This window comes from Cnephaeus nilssonii (genome assembly GCF_951640355.1).
Source record: "Cnephaeus nilssonii genome assembly, chromosome: 5".
In the NCBI taxonomy this organism is placed as follows: domain Eukaryota; kingdom Metazoa; phylum Chordata; class Mammalia; order Chiroptera; family Vespertilionidae; genus Cnephaeus; species Cnephaeus nilssonii.
The window spans coordinates 42,191,998-42,218,114 of NC_137076.1; the positions used below are offsets into that span (position 1 = coordinate 42,191,998).

General features: G+C 39.6%; 1 protein-coding gene across 1 annotated transcript in view; it reads left to right on the forward strand.

Annotated features, from left to right (window-relative positions):
* Positions 1-1,286: 1,286 nt before the first annotated feature.
* The window catches only part of SPOCK3 (SPARC (osteonectin), cwcv and kazal like domains proteoglycan 3), a 354,386-nt gene continuing 329,555 nt past the window's right edge, over positions 1,287-26,117 (forward strand). Inside the window, exons 1-2 of the mRNA XM_079770309.1 lie at positions 1,287-1,406; positions 1,668-1,856. Of these exons, the coding sequence (XP_079626435.1) occupies positions 1,668-1,856 (189 nt within the window). The 5' untranslated portion in view covers positions 1,287-1,406. The remainder of the gene's footprint in view (positions 1,407-1,667; positions 1,857-26,117) is intronic.

The following is a 26,117-nucleotide window of genomic DNA, read 5'->3' on the forward strand; positions in this document are numbered from 1 at the left end:
TAGCCTCCATAAATCTCTTGATTTGCATATAATAATTACTTCACCAAAATCCTCTAAGTCTTGGGAGAGATTTTCTTTACAGGGGGCTAATCACGGATTTCCTTCCAATTTATTTAGAATACTATGTGGAAAAACAATGGAGAGCCCAGTATTTTGTCATAATTGGAGTTTGGAGGGCAAAATTAGTATTAGGTCTTCAAAACTCTCTTCCACTTTGCAGGAGGGAGGCATAGATTGGGCTTTTATAGTTTCTGATCCAGATACTAGAATGTAAAATACAGTTGCCGAGTAATTTTTATTCCGGGACAATATCTTATGGTAGTTGGGAGATTTAGGTGCACTCAAAAGCCCTACCTGGTCATGATTCTTTCTCTTTCTTTCTTTCTTTCTTTCTTTCTTTCTTTCTTTCTTTCTTCCTTCCTTCCTTCCTTCCTTCCTTCCTTCCTTCCTTCCTTCCTGTCTTCCTTCCTTCCTTTCTTTCTTTCTTTCTTTCTTTCTTTCTTTCTTTCTTTCTTTCTTTCTTTCTTCCTTCCTTCCTTCCTTCCTTCCTGTCTTTCTTTCTTTCTTTCTTTCTTTCTTTCTTTCTTTCTTTCTTTCTTCCTTCCTTCCTTCCTTCCTTCCTTCCTTCCTTCCTTCCTGTCTTCCTTCCTTCCTTTCTTTCTTTCTTTCTTTCTTTCTTTCTTTCTTTCTTTCTTTTTCTTTCTTTCTTCTCTCTCTCTCTCTCTCTCTCTCGCAAAGAAAAAGAATTATTCTCTCTCTCTCTCTCTCTCTCTCTCTCTCTCTCTCTCTCTCTCTCTCTCTCTCTCTCAGGAAAAGAATTCTACCCTCTAATAGGAGAGATGGTTTTGCCTTAAGTCCAAGGGATTCTTTGGTCTTTGGGTCTTGGTGATGATGCATAAAGTTTTCTCCAGACCTGACTTGGAAAATGCAGAGCCAAGGCAACTACCAGAGGTGCAGCACGCTTCGCGTTAAATAAATCCGGGAGCAGAGAGAACGGCCAGTCTGTGAGGCGAACCCCAGAAGCTCTCCTGGCGGGGAGAGGTTAGAAAGCTGCTAAGGATTCTTAGGCGAAGAGCCAGCGCATCCTCTGCCTCCAGCCAGCGGCGCATCCGGAGTTAACTGCAGCTCGTATCCAGAGAGAGAGGAAGGTAGGATAGGAGGAGGTGGAAGAGGGGAAAAAAAAAAAAAAAAAAAAAGGAAGGCTGGGGGAGGGAGGGGGTGAGCCAACCGGAGTAAGCGGAGAGCAGCGCGCGGGGGGAGTGGGGACGCGGAGCGCGCCCGGCGCTGGGAGCTGACTGGACCGCTCCAGACGGCGACGCGAGCGGCGGCTCCTGAAACCTGCGAGTTGGCCGAGCCCCGCCGCCTTTCCAGCCGGAGCTGCGAGCACCGTGCGGGCTCACAGCAAGGTGATGGTGTGCCAGGAAGCATTCTTCCCCGGGCTCGGGCTGCCGCGGCCGGGGCTCCCTCCCTTCCACCCACCTCTCCTCCCCCGGGTCTGCGGGTCTGCGTCTGTGAGTGCCGGGTTTGGGGGGGGAAAGCCTGTCCCTGCCTGTCCCCTCCGGTCCCCGTCCTTGCCGCTGCCTGTTGGCCAGGGTCTCCCCGGTCTCCGGGGCCCCTGCCTGACACCGCTCCCCCCGCTCCATCCCCGCTTGTGTCTCCTTTCCCAGATGCTCAAGGTGCCGGCCGTGCTGTGCGTGTGCGCGGCCGCCTGGTGCAGTCAGGCTCTCGCAGCTGCCGCGGCCGTGGCTGCGGCCGGGGGGCGGTCGGACGGCGGCAATTTCCTGGACGATAAACAATGGCTCACCACCATCTCTCAGTACGACAAGGAGGTCGGACAGTGGAACAAATTCCGAGACGTAAGTGCTGCGCGCCCCATCCCCCGGCTCACCGGGGAGCGGCTCCGGGCGAGGCCCGCAGCGGCCGGGGGCGGGCGGGCGGGCGGGCGGGCGTCGGGCTCGGCTGGCCCGGCCGCGGGGTTTGGGGAGCCGCCGCGGGGCGCGCCGCGGCCGGGAAGTTGGCGGTTCCGCTGCCCCCTCCCGACGGGTGGCGCCGCGGGAAGGGCTCGCCGGCCCGCAGCCCCCGGAGTTGGGGTCTCGCCCGGTCCCCACCTCACCGTCCCCCGGCCCCTCCGGCCTCCTCCGAAGGTTTGCAAAGTGCTGGCTCGCCCTTCTCAACTTTTGCACGGTGCTCCCGGCACCAGGAAACACAGCAGATGTGCTTCGGCGCTGTGTTGCTACGAAAGGAACGAGGATCGATCTCGTGACTAATGGTCCATTAAGGAATTGGAGGGAGGAGGAAGGAAGATGTAAGATTTATAAATGCCCGCTCTTCAGAGGGCGGCGGGGGGGTTGCTGGGCGGCACCCGTCGGCAGAAGTTGAACTGCTCCTGGTGACACAACATTGCTGATCCGATGGGTGGTGCATCAGCATTCACTTTAAGACTGAACGTGTTTTCGGTGCGTTCGATTGCCTTTTTATCCCAAAATGAACCTGGTGAAATCTGCGGGGTGAGGCCGGGGGGGGGGGGGGGGGGTGGTGGGGGGGGCGCGTGGAGGCGCAGTCCTCAGGTGGCAGCACCGAAGGGGTTAAACGGTGGACCGTCCCGGGGAGTTTCCTGGCGGGTTCTGGGGACGCAGCCAGGTGTTAGGAGTGGAAGCTTGTTTGCCTCGGCGCCGGGAACCCTGATAGTCAGATCATTGGTTTCCCCACCTGAGCCGAATGAAGCAGCCCAAGAGCTGGTACCGCGTCCAGAGCGCGGTTCATCTGCACGCATTCAACCCAAGTTGTCCCGGGAGGAGGGTGAGGACCGTCCCCAGCCCACCCTTGAGACCCCAAAGGCCTGCAAGGGAGCGGGAGAGAGTCACAGGCACACTGCCCACCCTGCCTGGGACACGTGAGGGCATTTCTCCTGGAGTCCTTCTGCAGTGCACTACGTGCAGGTGACTTCACTTCTCTCATCAGTTCACACACTGTCACGATTTTGGGGAAAAAAAATCAATGGGCGCTTAGACTAGTTTTCTTCTTGGCTCCTCCACCCCTTCTCCTAACACCCCTCACGGGAAATCGCTGACAAGCCAAATCTAACATGTAGCTGATTCTGGCACATGGATTCCTGAAACGCTATTTTTTTTTTTTTACTTTAAAATTAGATGTAGCTCATTAATACTAGGCATGGGTATGGGGATGAAAAACGATAATGATGATAATACTTAATGGAGGGCTTTGCTTACATGCCTTATGAACAAGGCTTAAACATTTTGCTATAGATGAGTGCTCTTATAAAAGCAGCCTCCCACACGTTTGTTTTATTTCTGTTTATGCTAATATTGAGTAAAAAAAATAAAAGTAAAAAAATAAAAAAGTCAAGCAAACAAATGAGATTATTTCTAAACCTGGGGAAGAATTTCCCTTTATCGTGCCCTCACTTGGAAAAATAGTGACATTCTCTCAGTATTTGAACAGTGCTTCACTTCACGTATGGCATTTCATTTCTTAATGGCTGCGTTAAAATACTTTAAAAATGAATTTTAGGCTTTCATCTCGAAATTATATTTTAAATCTGAAATATCTTAGTATTGTGACTTTATTCAAATTACTTTATTGAATTATTAAGAGCAACCGGTCTATACTTGGGAAGTTTGTAAATGTGTTTGATTTGAACTACTGAGGCAAGCTGAGTTGCCTGAATGAATTAAATATTCTAGGAGTCATTCAGCCAACTTATATAAAGACGGACTAGACTATTTATTGCTATAGTATTTTCAGTTATTTTTATGTGACCTTTGGGGGGAAATTCATCGCAATTACATATTAAATTTAAGTGAGGGATTTACTGAAATATTTTTGGCAAATATCTGTTTGGATGCACATGCAAAACGTGAAACTGTAATGATGGTTTATTTTATTTGTGTAAGGGTGACTTCCAGAGGGCATGGAGAAGATAAGTGCTATCTTTTCCCCCCCATTAACTACCTGTTGCTTATCATTAACATGCTAAAATGCATGCTGACAGTGTGACCTAAAATCAGAGTACATAATAGGCAATCCTTATTTAGACCATTCACCCCACTCATAATTTACATATTTTTCTTTCCCCTTTTTGGGAATCACTAGCTTAATAATATTTTTGTGTCTTTCAGGATGTTGTTCATTTTTTTTTTTTTTTGGTTCAATTTCAGCTGGAAGTCCATGGTTATGAGGCAGTGCTTGAAATCTGTACTGCATGAATATACCTTTAACTGTTCTGCATCAGCATTGACATCTTAAGTAATGGAATTGAATATTTACTTTATATAATGGCACAGAAAGAAGGAACTGTGAACTTCTTTTATTTACAGTTTGCTAACATACTTCTATTTAGTGCTTTAGTCCCATAAAACATAATAAATTTCACTTAGGGAAAAAAAAAACAACTTTGGGTACTTCAGCATAATTAATACTATAATTAATCCTTACCTTTTGTTATGTGACTGTTTTACACAGTCAGCATTATCGGACAAGTAACTTCTTGATGAGAGTTTGAAGTATATCTTCTTTTGAATTACATATGAAAAAATGTTTTGAAAAATGTTTTGATTAATATTTGATAGTACAATTTATCATCATATTTAACTGAGTGATTTTTAAAATTAGTGTGATTAATATATGTGATATAAGTATATAATATATCATATATAATAAGGCTTTAGGGATAAAGAGCATGGATAGAAAGTGTTATGGGAGAGTAGATGAATGAAGACTAGAAATCCTGTCATTGATGACTCATTTTCTCAATTTCCTCCATGTGAAACAGAGAAATTATAAAACCAAATGCCAGCTTACAAAGAATATGTATTAATATAGAAGAAACTTCCAAATAATTTTGACCACTTTATACTAGCATTGCTCTTTGGAAAAAAGTTTTGTTGCCCTTTAAAGTGTATAAAATGTGATTATATAGACAGAGAACTTTTATACCTTTGAAATTATTAATATATTTTGTTATTTGCATAAAAATAGCTGTTGATATTTTAATTCCTATGTTAGGAAAAATAAAAGTTTAACCTAAAGATATAGAGAAGTCAACACATTTAAAAACAAGTATAGTAACTAGAACCAGCATGCTATATTTGGGGTATAATTATTTTACTTTAGATAAGGCAAAGGAACAAAAAACCCGAGGCTCATTTTGAAAGTTGTTTTAAGAAATGGTTACTATTTGTGTTGCAAAACCCACAATCAACTTCAGTTTACATTTATTCCTTAAGTGATTTTTAATATTCTTTAGATATATTGAAAGCAGTAGGAAAGTATTGCAAGTCACCTTTAAAAATTCAACCTTAATATAAGTTAAAGGATATGTAAAATGAGAAAATGTAAAATACAGTGTCTCAGAGGCAATCAAATTATAAATTGACTTTTTAAAAATGCCTGCTTTGGATATATTGTATAGTAAGTAGACTTTTCTTAACTTACTGTATTTCCCTTTTTCATCTCAGTTGAGGTTCTAGAGTGGACAGATTATTTAAGAGATGATGGTTGTTGAAGGGATATTTCCTGGCATTAGTGGCTACAAGGAATAAAGCCCCCTGAGAATCTATCAACTTTTACTGCTGTTAAAAAGTAAATAAGACAGTTGGTTTCTATGCCTACTGTATTGCTTTAAAAAATATTAAAATTCAAACAGTGAGAATCTTGGAAGAATGCTTTCAGTACTTCCCTTAGATTTATGATGTACCATGGCTCTGTTTCCTGAATAGCCAGCATGACCTTAACACCGAGGGCTCCTCCTTTGTGGTACTATTTTTAAATTAAAACATTTTAATTGAGATATAATTGACAAATAAAATTATATATTTAAGTTGTAAAATGGGATGATGTCATATACATATAGGGCAATGATTACCTTTGTGATATATTAATGGTAGGCAAGAATGTTGTACTACTTTACTTTTTAAAAAGTAGTGTACCAAAAATAAAATTAAATCATTAATACTAATTTGAAGAAATTTAACAAATAACCAACTATTCTCTCTGTTCAGGAATAGTTTCTCAATAATAGAGAACCTATTCTTCTTCTTCTTCTTTTTTTTTTTTTTTTGAGAACCTATTCTGATGAAAAAAACACACACACATTTTAAGTGTTCCTCATCATGAAACAATATGTTTAACTGTGGTAACTATTATCTATATTTTATCATAGTTGAGAACGTAGTCTCTCCATGGGAATTCTTCACAGTTAATTTGTTGCATTCTCATGAGTGTTTCTCTTTCTTTTTGATCCTTGATTGACTATGGGCCACAGAGTGTTTAAAAAGTCATAAAAGCCTTTGAATATAGTATGCATATTTACAGATCAGAGCTGGTAAAGACTATAGCATGCAATGTTTTTGATGTTGGACTATTTATATTGTTTAAATCATCTGGGGATGTAATCAAGAGAGAGGCAATTGCCTTCTTGAAAGAAGCATTAGGCAATCTTTGAAGATTTGGGCAGACAATGAGTTACTATAGCAACAAAGGGCTAGCCCCATGCAGCATCCTGTCCTCTATCCTTGTTATTGGGTCCTAGTTACGCAGTGGTTCTGGTACAATCTCCACATCCCTATTTCTTAATGTCCCCCACACCCCCACCGACCACCATCAGTACCATACTCACCAGGCAGGATCTAAGACTGGTTTTATCTAGTCCGATGTCATTTTAGAATGGCAGGTCAGAGGATGCCCACTGATCTGCTGGTTTCTGGAGAGGGCTGTTAGGAAGGGCTGGTATCACATCATCAGACCCCAACAGGAAGTCTGAATTGAATTGGAAATGTAGTCAATTTGGTATGGGTTCATTCTAACAGAAATTATAGGGAAGTGTGCAACACTTTTAACTCTAGCTTTCATAACTTCTAGTGAATTATTAGGAAATTATAATTAAGTGGTTTAACCCTTTGCACTTGCTTGCTTTTTTCTCGATTCCTTTATTCTACTCGGGATTTAATTTTTTAAATACCCCAGATTTTACAAAGCGCAGCAATAGAATAAAAAACTGGAGTTTCTTTTCATACAAACTTATTTATTTAGATTTTTTTATATTTCAAATTATTGATACATTCAATAACCATCACACTCGACATCCGAGTGCAAAAGGTTAAGAAATAAATTGTCCTGTGTATGTATATATATGTCATATATGATTCTAGGTATGCATAAGTAGGTCTATGCATAAATGCATATATACTTTATATGTTTGTATATGTGTGTCTTCAAATCGGTAACAGCTATAATAATTAGAAAATCATGGAGATTATTTATTGTATTATATATTTACTAGAGGCCTGGTGAATGAATTCATGCGTGGGTGGGGTCCCTCTGTGTGGCCTGCAGGGATCGGGCTGAAACCTGCAGTCCAATGCAACCTGCAGCTCCTACCTGCTGCTCCTGCTCATCCCGGCCCCACTGTGCCTGCTGCGAGCTCGAGCCCAATCAGTCCCAATCAGGAGAGGCTCGCGCTGCCGCAGCAGCGCTGGCCAGCCATGAGCCCTGCATCTGGTGCCCTCCCAAGGGGAGTGGCCTGTGGGATCGGGCTGAAACCAGGGATGAAACCAGCTCTCCGACATCCCCGAAGGGGTCCCGGATTGTGAGAGGGCACAGGCCAGGCTGAGGGACCCCACCGGTGCACGATCAGGCCAGGGAGGGGCGCAGGAGGGTTTCAGGGCATGTCTGGGCCATCTTGCTCAGTCCCTATCGGCCGGACCCCAGCAGCAAGCTAACCTACCAGTCAGAGCATCTGCCCCCTGATGGTCAGTGTATGTCATAGCGACTGGTCGACCAGTTGACTGTCTGCCCCCTGGTGGTCAGTGCACTTCATAGTGAGCGGTTGAGCAGCCTTAGCATATCATTAGCATGTTATGCTTTGATTGGTTGTTCGATTGTTCTTCCCTTCAGTCTATTTGCATATTACTCTCTTATTATATAGGACTAGTGGCCCAGTGCATGAAATTCGTGCACGGGGGGGAGGGAGGGGGGAGGTGTCCCTCAGCCCAGCCTGCAACCTCTCCAATTTGGAACCCCTGTGGGATTGGGCCTAAACTGGCAATTGGACATCCCTCTCGCAATCCGGGACCACTGGCTCCTAACCGCTCATCTGCTTGCCTGTCTGATCACCCCTAACCACTCTGCCTGCCAGCCTGCTCACCCCCAACTGCCCCCCACTGCCAGCCTGCTCGCCCCCAACTGCCCCCTTCTGCCAGCCTGCTCACCCCCAACTGTCCCCCCACCCCCGCCAGCCTGATCACCCCCAACTGCTCTCCCCTCCTGGCCTGATTGCCCCTAACTGCCTCTGCCTCAGCCCTGCCACCATGGCTTTGTCTGGAAGGATGTCCGGAAGGTCTCCCAGTCTAATTAGCATATTACCCTTTTATTAGTATAGATCATTATATAGGCTATGCTAATTAGAAGAAGATATTCTTTCTAAAATATTAAGACATCTGTTAGGTATTTTTTTGGTATATTAGTTTGTTGTTTTTTTTTGTTGTTGTTGTTTTGTTTCTGATGAAATATTTTATTCCAAAAATTCAGAACATAATCTCATTTGCTGGTATATGTGTGGTCACTGTGTGCCTTCTGGTTTTTATGGAAAGTCAGCTTGTTTGAGATTATATGCTTAAACTTTTTAGCTAGACATACAAAGGGAACACTGTGTACTGCTATAAAAGCATTTATTTTCCTACTCTTACAATAAGACTGCTTTTAGATCTCATGATTCTGACTCAGAGTGGCATTTGATGTTCTTATACAACTTTACTTTTCATGAGGTGGGCCAGAATTATTTTATGTATCTATTTTTAAAGACTGATCTGTGAATTGTCTTCTCAGCCTGCCCCACTTCTATAAGCTGGAGTATTTACATGCCCTTTCCATTTATGAAAATCCTTTCATCTTTTCTACCCCTCCTAGTTCCCATATTTGGCTACCCTATTACACTGTGAACTCTCTACAGCTATATATTTTAGTCTCTCTCTCTCCTTTCAAATTCCTACAGTTCACTAAGCATTAGCACAGTGACTGGGTCAGTGTTAGCATTAGAAAAATATATACTAAGTGAAGGAATACTGTGTTAAAGGCACATTGCCAATTGAACTGTCCTTAATAAAGGCTTTTAGAACTGTATTGCTTTTTATTAACCATTTTACTTCCATTTCTGACTATCTCCAGCTTAGTTTTGTAATTTGAATGAACATTTAATTTTTATAGAATATAAGGTTTCATGTACTAAACTGCCTTAGTCCATGAGTTCCCAATGGGCCAAAATGGACATGCTATGCATGCTGTCAGAGCTGTCATGTTCCGTTTTAAAGAAGTATCAGTAGATGCTAATTGTATGCATGTTGGTAGTTCCTCTGCCAATTCATCCAATTCTTTTTCCATAGTTTCTCTTTGACCACATAATTTTGGTGCTCTAAAGTCTTTAAATGTTGCCCGCTAAGTAATATCAGAGACCAATATCTTCCCTTTGTTTTTCAACTGGTCTACTTCAATGAAAGGTTATGTGGCTGAATCCAGGTATTTTACACACAGTCCAGGTTTCTTTCTTTCCCTTCTGTCTCTCTTACAATTGCCAATGTATCACTTAGAAATAGGTTAAGATTCTGCAAAAGGGGCCTCTGGACCCAAGTGCCTGAATTAAGACAGAATTTTATTCCCCAACCATATCACCATCAGGAAGTGAGCTGTCCAGGCTTGGACTTTCAGGGTGATTCTCTCAGGGTTCTCCATAAATTGACATTTCCTATCCAGTAGGAAGGATTTAAGAGAAAGTCTAGGACAGTGGTCGGCAAACTCATCAGTCAACAGAGCCAAATATCAACAGTACAACGATTGAAATTTCTTTTGAGAGCCATTTTTTTTAAACTTCTTCTAACACCACTTCTTCAAAATAGACTTGCCCAGGCCGTGGTATTTTGCGGAAGAGCCACACTCAAGGGGCCAAAGAGCCGCATGTGGCTCGCGAGCCAAAGTTTGCCGACCACGGGTCTAGGACATGCAGCTTGTCCTAGAATTGACCTGAACATGTCACCCATTAATTTCTGTGTACTAGTATATTCCAAAGGCCTGAACTTAGTGATGTGGCTATAGCTGGCTACAAGAGAGATGAGCCAATGTCCTCTGTAATGGGAAAGGATTAACATGGAAAGAAAGAAGGTGAATCCGGTTCTGGGAGGAAAATATTAGTAGCTACTGTATCTTTTTCAGCATCAGAATATCGCTTGAGAATAGTCTCTGTGCCCACTGATAGGCATTTTTTATCATTTCCTGCTAATTGTTTGCTTTGCCCTCAATCTCTTTCTCCTTGCTTTCATATCATTCCTCTGTTCTGTATTCAGGGTAGAACTGGAATGCCTGGTACCTAAGGTTGTGGGTGTAGGAGCTTGAGAGCCATTAGTAGTGTGCTCCTGTCTAAGAGGATATGTTACAAATCAGAAACAAAGAAAACTATCCACATAGGGTGTTAAGGCCAGCCTGCATCTGCTGATGAGTCCCGTCTTCTAGTGAAATCCTTTAGCATTACTTTTTTTAGTTATCTTTGGTCATAGGTCCAGAATGCTCTGGTGCGAGGTGGATGATGGTGATCAGTGGGAAGGAATGAAAATTTAACTATCATTCCCTTAGGTGACGGACAGAATACTCACTAGAGCCAAGGTTGCATTTCCTCTGATGCAAAAAAAAAAAAAAAAAAAAAAAAAAAAAAAAAAAAGCAAGACCATTAATGTAAAGTAGTTTGCCCTGGAATAAATCTGGAAATGATGCCATTGCTGGATGCACACACCGCTTAGTCCTGAAAGCAAAGAAAACAATTTATTTTAGCATTATTAGTACAGCAGGTCTTTAAATAATGTCTTTTCATTCAATATCGTTTTATTTTAACATTGATGAGAAGAAAAAAAAATCAATTCTCAGCCTGGAGCCACAGTTTGTGTGGAGTTTGCACATTCTCCCCATGTCTACGTGGGTTTTCTCCAGGGGCTCGTGTTTCCGTCCACATCCTAAAGACATGCACATTAGGTGACTGGCATTCTAAGCCATCCCAGTCTGTGTGAGTGTGGGGTGTGAGTGCTTCCTGCGGTGGAAGGGCGTTGGACCAGGCTGGGGTCCTGCCTTGTGCCCTGAGCTATGAGGAGAGGTTCCACCCACCCGTGATCCTAAACTGGATCAATGGGTTGGAAAACAATGATCTTACTTGTTTTTTAAATTTTTCTTAAATGTATGTATAGCTCGCTTTTATTTTGTTGTTTAACATTTTTTTTCCTATTTAAAAATTATATAAAATATCTCAATTACAGTTTACATTAAATATTATTATTTTTTAAAATATATTTTATTGATTTTTTTTACAGAGAGGAAGGGAGAGGGATAGTTAGAAACATCGATGAGAGAGAAACATCGATCAGCTGCCTCCTGCACACTCCTACTGGGGATGTGCCTGCAACCCAGGTACATGCCCTTGACCGGAGTCGAACCTGGGACCTTTCAGTCTGCAGGCCGACGCTCTATCCACTGAGTCAAACTAGTCAGGGCTAAATATTATTTTGTATTAGTTTCAGGTCTACAGCACAGTGGTTAGATAATCGTATACTCTACAAAGTGTTCCCCCTGATGTTTCCAGTACCCAACTGTCACCATATATAGTTATTACAATAGTATTATTTGACTGTATTTCCTATGTTACAAAATAGTTTCAGGTCTTTATTTAGAACTTTGGTGATTTTTTTTTATAACCAGAAATATGCTCTAGGAACTTAACTCTTGGTTATATCAATTAGTCTATGGTAACATTGGTTTATAGATGAGGTTAAGTGAGGACTTACTGCCAGATGTGCCAGAGAGGCTTTATGATTTCAGACGTGTTTCATGACATGGGAGATGGCTGACATGGGAGATGGCTGAGCTCCTTGCCCAGACCATAAGCAGAGATGGTGTATTGCACTATTTGTCTATCAGTTATGTGTTGTTTTGCCTTGCAAAATGAAAACTTTAGTATTTATTTATCCTTTTTTTCATAAATGTATTTATGGCATGACTATTTTATAAGTGATGATTATATAAATTTGCTTAGTATTTTATTCACACAATTTAGAGTACCTTATAATTAAATTTATAGTAATGATACTATAGTGTACAAATATACAAGGTAGAAAGGTAGGTAAAATATCTTTATAAAACCATTTTGTCATTGCAGTCACATACATGGTGGGCAAGAGTAGGTTTACAGATGTGAATATGCGAAATAGTTTATTCTTCTATAATTATTAATTATAGTATTATTTTCCATATGAACAACTGTAAACCTACTTCTACTCCACCCTGTATTTCTTCCAAAGGGTTGGTGCTTTTCCCAATGTCCTTCCAATGGGAGTCACTGGCTTTCCATATCCTACTCATCAAGCTGCTTCCTTTATCAAGGAAGTAACGGCCTCAACTAGAAATGTCTCCCACTTCTAAACATGGGCAGCAGCTTTTTCTATTCAGATTCCAGGGATGATGGCTTAATGCAAATTTTTATCTCCTCCTTCAGAAATAGTACCATGGCATTTCATTAGTCCATTTAATGGTTTAAAAATAATCACATTTAATTTTAAAAAATGATCTTTAGAATATGAGTGAGGTACTCTTTCCTTTTTTATATGTAGTTTTTGTGCTTTGGGTATCTTTAATCAGTATTATCACTCTTATTGTGAAATAGGGATAATTAAAGAAAACTCCTGATTTTGTTTTCATGACTGTTTCCTGAGGAACAATGTTTTTGAGTTTTAAAATTATATCATTTAACTATGGAAAAGAAAGTTTTAAGTAACTTGCAGTTGCAGCAATCTGTAATTTTAGTATTTTGTTAGGGTTATAGTTTGATAGTTTGGTTTACTAATGACATAAATTAGGAAAGGAATTTAAATTTAATATATATATATATATACATATACACACACACACACATACACATATATGTATATTTTCTACACACAAACTCATAGAGTGGCAAATATGTGAATTTTTTCCCTATAGCCTTCTTTTATGTTATGCTCTTTATATTACTTTAGAAATTAACTGTATGCCAATGTGCCTATTTTCAGGTGATTGTTTTAATATTTTGTCAATAAAATAATACTATATCTTTATCCATATTTTTGTACACACAAAGTAAAATTATTTTTAAACTTTGCTAGATTACTTTATATAATGAAGATTATCTGTTTCTCTTATTTTATTCTCTGAAAACTCCAACCATCTGTACTAATCATGTTGAAATTTAAATATTTCTAATTATGTAATAATTAAATATACCTATATCTATTTCTATAAATATATATCTATATCTATATATCTATATCTACACCTATATCTATATCTATATCTATATCTATATCTATCTATATTTATATCTATATCATCTATATCTATATCTTTCTATATATATATTTCTATATACATATATCAACCAGAATATTAAATAATATAAATGTGAAAAACAATGTTAGGGAAACTATAGGTTCAATTATGAGTAAATGCAGCTTTATTAGGCACTTTAATTAGAAATAATATTTCAGTTTAATTCCTAGCTTTACTCTAATCAAATAATTTTTAAAATAAGTAAATGGATACATTTTCTATAGTTTATATGAATAGGCTACTTTTAAGTTTGGACTCATTATACCTAAAGGGGGTGATAATGGTAAAATGTGCTCATTCAGAATATCAAATGACTCAGATACCCTATATAATGCCTAATATGCTAAGTCTCAGACCATTCGTTCGACCCTTGGACCAGTCGCTATGATGCGCACTGACTACCAGGGGGCAGACGCTGCGACCAGTAGGTTAGCTTGCTGCTGGGGTCCAGCCAATGGGGACTGGGCCAGATGGGCCGGACACACCCTGGAGCCCTCCCATGGTACCTCTCCTTTTTATGACTGGCTTGTTTTTACTGCCTTCCTGGTTCATCCATGATGTGGCAAATGGCAGGATATCCTTCTTTTTAAATAAAGGCTGAATAACATTTCACTGTGTATATGCCACATTTGTTTATCTGTTCATCCACAGATGTCACTTGAATTGCTTCTGCCTTTTGGCTATTGTAAAAGAGGCTGCTGGGAACATGGGTGTGCAAATATCTCTTCAGGATCTGCTTTCAATTCTTTAGATATAGCGTATAAGATAGGTCAGAATAGATCTAGTTTTTAGAGTCATTTTGTTGTCTATTTAATATGTTAGAGACTTCTCCATTTAGAATTTCAATTAAGTTACTAAGTATGAACTGTTTCATTGAACATGGATTCTTTGTTGTTAGAGTTTTGTAGCAAAAGCAAAATTAATTAGCTGCCAGGCTGAGGAAACTATGCATACGTTAATACTCAGTGATTTCTATATTTTGTAGTTACTGAAGTTAAATAATACTGAACTTATTTGATGCTAATTTTTACATTAAGTATTTATATGAAATAAATGATTACATGAAATAGTCTCTGATAGAAATATAAAATAGATTTATATGGTCAATTTTGGAATAAGTTGAGTGTTCCAGATACTTCTGTGGGTTTCTATTCATAGTATAAGGAAAAGCCCATTATTTAGCAGGAATGAAAGAAGGAGAGGGCCCAAAAATGAGACAATCTAATTGTGTCTCCAAATCTATAAAACATGATAGGGCATTATCTTCCTGAATATGGTAAATGGCCTACTAGATAGAGTTCCCCCAAATATTCATTTGATACCCCCTTAATCACAGCTCAGTTTCACTTTTCTACTACCAGCCTGCTTTGTGACTTTCAAGACATTTACGTAGGGTACTCTGAGAAGGATACTCTGAAATATGAGCTTGCTAATTGCCTTGGCACATGGTATTAGCATCTGCTGAAGAACCAGTTTTAGAATATCAGGAGAATATTTATAGGCCTTTCATGGCATGCAGCATAGTATGAAATTATAGGCAACCTCCTAGTCTTCCAGGGAGACTGGTTAAGATGCCCTTGGCAACATCTGAGGTTCTCCTCAAATGTCCCTGAGGCACTCAGATTCATCTAAAATGAACATTCCCCCGAGGCAAAACTTTTCTGGAACATTGTATCAACATCCATTAGCCTAGTATTACCTGAGAAATGTTTCAGTGACACGAAATATAATTTCTTTGAGTTGAGAAGCTGTATACTTTAGTTTTAAAGAACTATTGTGCCATGTCCAGCTAGCTCAATTGGTTAGAGCAGTGGTCGGCAAACTCATTAGTCAACAGAGCCAAATATCAACAGTTCAACGACTGAAATTTCTTTTGAGAGCCAAATTTTTTAAACTTAAACTTCTTTTAACGCCACATCTTCAAAATAGACTCGCCCAGACCATGGTATTTTGTGGAAGAGCCACACTCAAGGGGCCAAAGAGCCGCATGTGGCTCGCGAGCCGCAGTTTGCCGACCACGGGGTTAGAGCATTGTCCCAGTATGCCAAGCCTGTGGGTTCGATCCTCCGTCAGGGCACATACAAAAATGAACCAACGAATACATACGTAAGTGGGACAACAAGTCAGTGTTTCTCTCTCTCAAATCAACCAATAAATAAAAGAGTAAGTTTCATGCTTATAGACCAAAACCATGAAAACAAATGAACAAGACACCTACTGGGCTTGTTAGGAAACTCTGAAATTTGAAAGTAACCCTAGTCAAAGTGATACTTTTTATGTAGATCAACACGTTGGCCACATTATCCCCAGAATTGCATGTTGACTAAATATGCTAACTTTGCTTGCTAACGGTATTATCATTTAAAATAATTTTAGAATCAAAAGTTTCTGTTTCCCTCCCCACATATTCCGATAAGTAAAGAGTTTAAAAACATGGGGAAGTTGCCACTGGGGAGTGACACGTGTAAATCAAATTTGTAGTAAAGATAGGAGAAGACATCCCACATCATTTTTTTCATCTTTATTGTTGAAAGTATTACATATGTCCTTTTGTCCCCCCATTGACCCCTTCTAGCCTGCCTCCACCCTCTCCCACCCCCAAACTCCACGCCTTCACTGTCCTATTGTCAGTTGCCATGGGTTATGCATATATGCATACAAGTACTTTGGTTGATCCCTTTCCACCCACCCACCCCTGCCTTCCCTCTGAGATTCCACAGTCTGTCCCATGCTTTTCGGTGTCTCTGGATCTGTTTTGTTCATCAGTTTATTTTATTCATTAGAGAGAATAAGAAGTCTTTGAAAAAAATTGTACTTTGAATGTATGCCGCATATCAAGTTTCGAGTACCATCGAAAACCACAGCAGTTTATAGGTCAGTGCGTGAGATCTGGAAATCTAGTTTCCAGCAGGCTTTGTTTGCTCTGCGTAGCTGAAAGCCACCTGGCCTTTGCTGCCAAAAGTCTTGTGTTTATTCTGAGAATGAATGCCCCTTTGTTTACATGTGTGCTGTTGGATTTGGGAGAGTACTAGAGCAAGCTTTGCCATCAGCCTCAAAGGTGACGAATTATCTCTGGGGTTAGTCTCATGCCAGGTCACTACCCCTGCTACCACGATCACAAGGAAAACATCAACATAGGGCCGAGATAATGCCTATTGGGATCTGGGGCAGTTATTTTGCTGTTAACACACATTTTTTTAGTTAAAAACAATTCACTGACTTCCAATGGGTCTGCCTATGTGTCCCTGAATGGCTTTCCAGTTTTATTACTCCATAGCCTGTCATCTTGGACTTCAAAAATAAGTTCTTTGTGAACAATAATCCTTGTAAGTAGTAGGTAGCTGGAGGTATAGGTAGGCTTACATGTTATGAAACCATGTTTGTTGTTAATTCTTCTACTTGAATATGTAATTTAATTTTTATTTTTGTTGTTGTTGGATTAGACTGCGATGTGGTTGTGGGTTTACCTTTTCTTTTTACTTGAAAGAAATTATACATTTAAATAGCCTTCTCTTAGATGGCATGATAAAAATTCCACAATTTAATTTTTATAGAGATACAGCAATATTGATATTACATATAACTATCTTATTGTGAATAGACCTAAGATTGATTTTTAAAATGAACATAAATTATATGTTCATTTCCAAGTTTTTTTTCTTAAATAAATATTGGCTAAATCTCATAGAAACCAAATTATGCTGTGTAAAATGGTATGATAATAGAATGTGTTTATGTTCCAACTTTTTGTAACATTTTAATGTAATTTTGTAAATTGACCAACTGGTTAAGGAGATTCAAATTATTTTAAACAAACTTTTGTTTTCTTCTTCATATCCAAATTTATTAATAAAAGCCAAATAAAATAGCATCATATATTTTATCTCATATTGTTGAACAAATAAATGTTGTTGTTGTTTTAACAAAACCATTGGAATAAGGCAATTTCTGTATGTGTATTTAGTTTGGCATAGAAGTTTATTTCTATGCTCTGATCTTTATATTTACTTTAGCACTTAATGTTGTCCAATTATGAGTGTTTGCTTCTGCAGCATCTATACATATAAAGAGGTAATATGCTAATTTGTCTGTTACAGTGTCCCAGTCACAACCAGTCTGTGGGTGAGGATGGGGGCGGGGACTTCCGCTCCCAGCGCTAAGGTCACACTGCCTGCGTGCGTCCCCATACAGCGCTGAGGTGAAGCTGCCTGCCTGCATCCCCAGCTAGGGACGTGATACTGCTTGCGTGCATCCCTGTTCAGCGCTGACGTAACTCTGCGGGGGGGAGGGGTGTCTGGGCTTGATGGGGGTCTCAGGCCACAGTCCCCCGCCCTGGTTCCGGGCCAGGAGACCTCATGCTGTGCCTTCCGCCCCAGCGCTGGGCTGGGGGACCTCAGGCCACGTCCTCTGCCAGGCAGGGCTTGACAGGGGACCTCAGTCCGCACCCCCCGCCCTGGCGCCAGGCCGGGGGACCTGAGACTGTGCCTCCCGAGGGACTTGACGGGGTGTGGCTGGCCGGGGCTGGGTCTCACCCAATGGGGATGGGGCCGGCCAGGTCTGGATCTCCTGCATTTTCTAAGTGAATGTGGGTGGTGGGTGGGAACTTGACTCTAGGTCCCGTAGCACGCCCCAGACTCTGACAGGAGGGAAATTTTACATACATTTTACTAATTTTCTTTCATCTCTGACACTTCTATTATAGAGAAAGGGCAGATAGCAATATTAAAATATTTCTTCTAATGAATTCCCTTTTAATGTGCACAAATTTCATGCACCGGGCCACTAGTAATTAATAAAATGTTTCTATATTGATTAAACCGATGTTATTCCAAAGCTAACCCTCTGGGCCAAAAATCCTTAATCATTTTGGAGCATAGAAACTAGAATTTGAAGACAGCTCTGACCACTTTTCCCAGAAATATTCAGATATATGCAACTTTGCATACAATATATAGGGAATTAATTTGTAATTTTCTGCTGTGATTATGGGCAACATGGTTGTAAATGAGTTGTGCATTACAATCTTTTCTACATAACTTTTGACAGTCTTTAATTTAAAGCTGTGCAAAGATCTTTTTTAAAAATCCTCACCTGAGTACATATTTTTATTGATTCTAGAGAAAAAAGAAGGGAGAGGATGAGAGAGAGAGAAACATCGATTGGTTTTGACCAGGAATCTAACCCACAACTCTTGTATGTGCTATTACCGGAAATCAAACCAGAGACCCTTCTGTGCCCCCAGACAATGCTCCAAACAACTGAACCACAGTGGCCAGGGCTATGCAAAGATATTTGGAATGTTCTTGTAATTATAAGGAATGTCTTATTGAAGGTATCTTGGACTCCTGTCTTTCTCCCAGCAATTCCCGATCAAATCACTTTCAAGTCTGATCAAAGTCTTCTCAGTAGTACTGCTCAAATCCACAACTCTTCACTCCTGGCTCAGAACACCCTTCTCTCTCACTGCAGCTGGTCTTGTAGATGACCTTCATGTTTTCAGCCTTTTCCATGCCTACAGCTTCTGTGCTTTATTGATATATGAATTTTTCCCAAATTATAGCACCGATCTTTTTCTCCTCTGTTCAAAAACTTCCAATTATCGTTTAATTATCACAGAGTAGAACTGTATATTGCTGCAATAATAGACTTTTGGAGAAAAAAAAAATGGGAGTGTGGTTACCCTCCAGGAGCTAATCTGTGAAACTTCCACAAAATGGATTAATTCATGTATATTTATAGTCATCATAGAGGGAGATTATGTGATTCCTAAGTCTGTTAGAGTTACTGTAAGCTGTTTGAATATACTAAAATATACTTTGAGGAAGATTGTTCATCAGAAGGAGTCTGAATTGAGTGAGAAAACCAATTCAACTAGTCAAACTTTGGCAGTGCTCAGGAGAGAGAGATAGTAGCCCCTTTAACGGTTGTTCTAATGTTCTGTAACATGTGGATGGAAAAAAATTCTGTCTCTAATTTCATGCTCACCCAGCAAACTTCTGATTTTCATGTTGCTCAGCCTCAGGGAGAGAATTTGCCAGTCATGATGACATGTGTTTTCTACTGACAGAACCAGGTTTCTGAGGCTTTGGGACTGAAGACTAGATCCTAGACGGTGGTAAACTTGTCAGGTGATATCACAGTGTGGGTTCTTTGGTATGTAGCCAGGATCTTCCTGGTGACAGACAGGTCTCACCAGGAGCTTCGTATTTTAAATGGCAGCACCAAATAAAATCCAAATCTCCTGTCCCCAAATCCAGAAGCCCTTTACTACCTGCCTCTAAAACATATTTGCTTTCATATCCTTATTTTCCCTTTCTTGCACGCTGCATATCCATCAAATTGAGTTATCATCTATCTTTCTGTTACACTTTCTGCTTTTTTTTTTGCTATTCATCTGAAATGAAAACTCTGCCCTATTATTTTTCTCCTTTCTAATTCTCATATTCATGATCCATTTTACATTATTTTTTTCCTAATCCTTTCCATAATTTTCATAATCAAATGCAATCTTACCCTAATCTGAACTCCCAAAGCACTTTGAGAGGGGCATTGTTAGCAGTGGAGAGCCACGCTTCCTTAGAGGTGTGTCTGTGCCCTGCACTCTAGGAGTATAGAAGGAATATTCATGAAACAAAGTCATATGTGGATGAGTAAGTGAAGTGGTAACCAGATTTTCCAATCAAGCATAGGAGTTAATAGTTAATATAGGTATCAAAACCCAGGTTAATACTAATAGTTGATAACACAACATATTATATTTTTCCTAAAGGTTTTATTGAGCACGTCATTTATGGAACGTGTGTTCATTCCCAATATTTAGACAGTCTTTTTTCTTATTTATTTTGACATTCAATATTTATATATATAAAAGTCTAATATGCTAAGTGTCCCTCCTACCTCCGACCAGTCGCTATGATGCGCACTGACCACCAGAGGGCAGACGCTCAACACAGGAGCTGCCATGATGCCCACTGGCCGGCACCACGGACCTGGTGCTGACAAACCAACACTTGGCTTCCCCTTAGTGGGACACAGGCCCTGCCACCACCCCGGAGCGATACCCCAACAAATTGCAGCCGACGCTGCCAAGACCCCATGGCCAACCCAGAAACAGTTGCTGTGGGTACGGGTTAATGAAGTCATGTAGCAATGCCTGGCTTCTTCTCCCTAGAGACGACTAGCCTCCTTGCAGTTGCTGTAGCCCAGGAACACGACTTGCTTTATACACAGGTGGAGACATTTACACTGTAACCAAATGTCTGTGAAGTGTTTTCCATGCCTCATCTCATTTGATCCTCACAGAAGTCCTGAAGTAGGTAGATAGGGGACTTGGTGGAATCCTATTTTCTTTTCATTAGCTGGAAAACGGAGATTTAGAAAGCTCAGAAACTTGCCCCGACTGAAAAGAACTAAGAAATGGTGGGCCTTGAAAATGACTTTAGGTTTTCTCACTGCTCAGAATATAGTCAAACACTGCTGCAATTAAATATTTTACCCTTTGTTTTTCCTGCGTGATCTACAATAATAATCTGCTTTGTGTTGTTATTTACTGCTGTGTTGCTGACAATTACCTGAAAGAGAAGTTGGGCTGCTTCACTGGGCTGGAAAAAGTTTAGATAAACCAGAAAGCAGGTCTAATTAAGCAAGTTTATTCTATATCTATAAAAGGCTAAGTTGACTCATGAATGTGCAATACATGTAAAGCTCTCACTAGCGCCAATTGCATGCGTGTGTTTCTAACTGTCATTGTCGATCATGAATTTGGTTGACACTTCTATTATAGAGAAAGGGTGAATAGTGATATTAAAATATTTCTTCTAATTAATTTCCTTCCAATGTGCACAAATTTGTGCACTGGGCCACTAGTTATTTTATACTAGACGCCCAGTGCACAAAATTCGTTCACGGGTAGGGTCCCTAGCGGCTGCTGGCTGCTAGCCCGGGCCTCCTTTTGCACCCACCTTGGCCTGGGGCCACCCACTCACTTCCTCCACCATCCCACCGCAGTCCCACTCTCGTCAGGGCCCATCGGGGCCAGCAGCACCTCCACTGATGCCCGCTACCAGCGCCGCATCGCCAACACCCACCATATTCTGCACTGCCCCCTGGTGGTCAGTGCACGTCTAACTCCTGGTCGGTCGAACTCCCGCCTGTGGGGACAATTTGCATATTAGCCTTTTATTATATAGGATTCATGTCAGGTGTACAGTATAGTGGTTAGAGAGTTACATATAGATAGTCCTTCTTAAATGTCTGATTTCTGCGTTTAAGCTCTCATTTAACACGAACATTATTGCATTTTAATGTTATTTTAAGTATAGTAAAAAAATACAAAAACAAACCAGGAATATCAGCAAGGGCTTGCTGTGTCATATGACACATGTTTGCTCTTCCAAAGAGCCAGCTCCTGATCTATAATTACTATGAACATGTCAACAGTAGGCTTCTGGATTTTTGCCATAAGTCATCAAGAAATTAGCCACCCTTGCCCTGACTGGTGTGACTCAGTTGGTTGGAGCATCATCCTGTACACCAAAGGATTTCTGGTTAGGGCACATACCCAGGTTTTGGGTGTCATCTCCATCAGAGCAAGTGCAAGAGAAGTGCAGGGGGCAACTAATCAATGTTTCTCTCTAAAACGAAAGAAAGAGAAAGAAAGAAAGAAAGAAAGAAAGAAAGAAAGAAAGAAAGAAAGAAAGAAAGAAAGAAAGAAAGAAAGAAAGAAAGAGGGAGGGAGGGAGGGAGGGAGGGAGGGAGGGAGGGAGGGAGGGAGGGAGGAAGAAAGAGAAAGAAAGAAAGAAAGAGAGAAAGGAGGAAAGGAGGAAAGAAAAGAATTTAGACACTCTAAGACAAGCTTCCAAAGCTAGGAAAAGGATTTTCTTTGCCTTTTTTTAAAATCTAAACTCACACCCAGCTGGCATGGCTCAGTGGTTGAGCGTTGACCTATGAACCAGGAGATCAGGGTTCCATTCTTGGTCAGAGCACACATGCCAGGGTTGCCTGTTCGATCCCCAGTGTGGGGTGTGTAGGAGGCAGCTGGTCAATGATTCTCACCATTGGTGTTTCTATCTCTCTTTCCCTTCCTCTCTGAAATCAATGAAAATATATTTTAAAAAAATCTAAACTCAAACTTTCTAAAAATTGGAATCCTAAGGAAGAAGAAACATTGGTAAATTGCTGTTAAGATCCAAATTATTAATTCATTCACTATATGTAACATTATATAAAGGGGATATTTATAGAGATCTTTTTTTTTTTTCCCTGAAAGAGCATCTGTGGAAAGGAAACATCTTAATGTGATTTATAATAAAAGTAATTTGTAAGAAACAATTATTTGGGAAACACCTACTGAAAAGACATACATACTCTGAGATATATTATGTAGCCTGAGGTTTTATCTCGTGAATTAAAAATTTATATATATTTTTGTTGTCTCAAATGAAATTCAAATTATATTTCCTCACATAAATTTATATTTATTTTTTACTTGTAATCTTACATTGTTATGCATTCAATTTAGGAAAACCTAAAATCTAATGAAAAACAGCAGATTTATAATCTATAACATAGGTTAAAGTTACTTATGAAAGATGACAACTACAGTTTGTGGCTGTTTTGTTCTTTAAACTATATAGAAATAGTAATAACAACAAATACAAGGCCAAAGCCAAGAATTATAACCACCATCTACTGAGTGGTTTGCATAACTCTGTTATGCTTTCCTATTTTCTTAAAACAGTTTCTAAATTTATATCTTGGAAAACATGCTCACCCGACTATCATGGAAGCTGTATCTGCTCCCATAAAATCAAAAGCAGAAACGAGGCCTTTGAGAACATAGTTTGAAATCAAATCATGTGCTCCACTTATGATATTGCCCTAGCATTTTATAGCATAGCAGTATAGGATTGAAGTATTTTGTCATTATAATAAAAATTCAAACTATTTGAATCATGTCATCTGTGGCAATGCAATAGATCAGCAATTTTCAACCCGAGTGCCACAAGAATTTTTAAAGCATCCAATACCTGACTACTGAGTTAAGGACACTGACCTCTTTTCCCTTCAACTGTCAAAAAAAAAAAAAAAAAAATGACAACAGCTAACACAGAAATAGCCGTCCAGTGTGAATGAATCACCATTACTAGGATACCTATTTCTTTTGTCAGATGGGCAAAAAATGTAATATATTTTTTGGTACGTCGTATAATTTTAGTCATTAGTGTGTTATGAGATGAAAAAGGTTGAAAATTGCTGCACTGGATGAATAAATTCATGTGATGAAACATCATCTTGAAGTTTACCATTTTTTATGGTGACTGCCTATTAACTTTATTGTATGGTATTTATATTTAGTGTTCTTTTGTAAATGTTTTTTAAGATTCAAGAAGTACGTGCTTAATTTCTTAGACTTTCAGGATATGAAGGTTTATAATACATGTTAAATTTAGTTGTATGGAAACCATGATATTTTGATTTATTATGCTTGTGCTGGTTCATAACCTCGGGAGCTCCCCCAGGTGAAATTTAAAACTGGTCCCCATACTCAGAGGACAAAGAGAGACTGCAGAAAGAAGCAAAGCACTCCCGGTTGGGAGGTAGCAGGTTTCATAAGGAAGGGAGCTTGCATACTACGGTTGTCTTGGGCATCAGCAAGATAAGTAGATCTCTACACCTACCCACCAGAATCTTAAAAGTTTATATAGAGGCCCTAATAAGGTTTAGTCATGTACATAGTCCAGATGATTTCAACAACACATTACTCTCAAGGCCTTGAAGCGGCTCCTAGTGTCATAACCCAGGCAGAAGGCCCATTCCAAGGGACAGGGGATGGGGTGAGGAGACCCAGGTGGCCCTGGTCTAGGTCCCAGGTCAATTGGTTGTCAGATGTTTCTAGGACCTCCACCCACAAGTTGACAATGAAATTGATCATGAGGAAAAGGAGAGTTTTGTTTTATTCATTATATTTAAATGAATAGTTCTGGCAATTGTGTTTGTGTTTTAAACTAGAATTCACATTTCTTGCTTAACATTAAACAACAGCTGATACTAGTGGACAACAAACACACACACATGGGAATAACGTCAAAATGTTTTTGCTAGATATTTATGTTTACTAAATGTTTTTTGAGAGCTACTTTTTTTATTGTTTAAAATATTACATATGTCTCCTTTTCCCCCCATTCATCCCCCCCTTTCTATCCCCCCACCATTCCCACCCCGGAGGACAAGCCCCCACCGCCCCAGTGTCCGTGTCCATTGGTTATGCTAATATGCATGCATACAAGTCCTTTGGTTGATCTCTAACCGCCCCACCTCCCCTGCCTTCTCTCTGAAGTTGGATGGTCTGTTCAGAGCTATCTTGTCTCTGGATTTATTTTTGTTCATCATTTTATGTGATATTTATCTTTTTCCAACTGGCTTATTTCACTTAGCATAATGCTCTCCAGGTTCATCCATGCTGTTACAAATGGTAAAAATTCCTTGAGAGCTACTTTTACAATATCACTTACACCATATCTTTTTAGGACTATCATTGATTGTGTTAAATTACATGAAGATAATAGAATAAATACTTAAAGCATATCTTCATATAAACATCAGAAAATATTTAAGAATGATTTCAAATTTTGATGATATTATTTTATACTTATAATGGCAATATCTATATACAGTCATTTCAAATTCTATTCAATGGAATTTTGTTAAATAAAAATAATCAAATTTTCAGGAAATTTAAAAGTTTGTGATCTAAGTACAGTTAGGAAAAAATCAGTCCTAAAAGAAGATAGCTTTGGGTACCATTTTATAGGTATCAGACATGAGGGCAAAATAGTAGAAAGGTGAGCATTTTCTTAGATTTTTTTGCTTGTTTGTCTATATGAAACACTTAATGACTTCTCCTTTACCCATATACCCTTAAATTTCCTTAAATAAAATGATAAGTAAGGCTAAAGGTAGGTGTTTGTTAGTACTATTGTTATACTGTTAATTGATGCACCCACACCATTAACGGTTAGAATAGCGGTACATGAATTGGCTGTTTATTTTCAATTCGTTATTTTGGAATTGTACAGGTGGTCCTGCCTTTCCTTTTCTATACCTCACTGTGCTTTCGTGTGACGTAGGATGACATCTGCCTTTTCACAGACAGAGGAAACATTAACACATGTAAACAGTTCATTTTATGCTAAAAGCAAAACATTAAATATAAATCATTCTCACATTTTAATGGGTGAGTTTATTTCAAATAGCTACAGAAAAAGGGCTGGGGTATCTCATACAACTGAGCACAGGAGGAACTTTGCCTTACTATTGAACCTGATTTTGTTATGCATTATCTGTTTGTAACAATAATCCCATAATGTAAATGTTATTATTGATATTTAAGAGAGAGCCTGTGTAACAAGATGAATAGAAATTATGTCTTATGATGCTAGAATCAGTGTGTTTGCACTCTCTAGAATGTAGCAGCTTGAACAACTTGGTAAATAGTAATGGAACTAGCTCTTGAAGTCTCTATTTTATATAGTTACATGAATATTTTATAACTTGAAAAAGGTATTACTGAAAGTGAATTGGATTTTTAAATCTGTATGTAGGTTTAATATGGCAACAGTTATTTTAATTTTGTTTTTGTCTCTAAAAGTGTTATTAAATAAACGGTAAGATAGGACCAATCCTTACATGACTTAAAGAATGAGAAA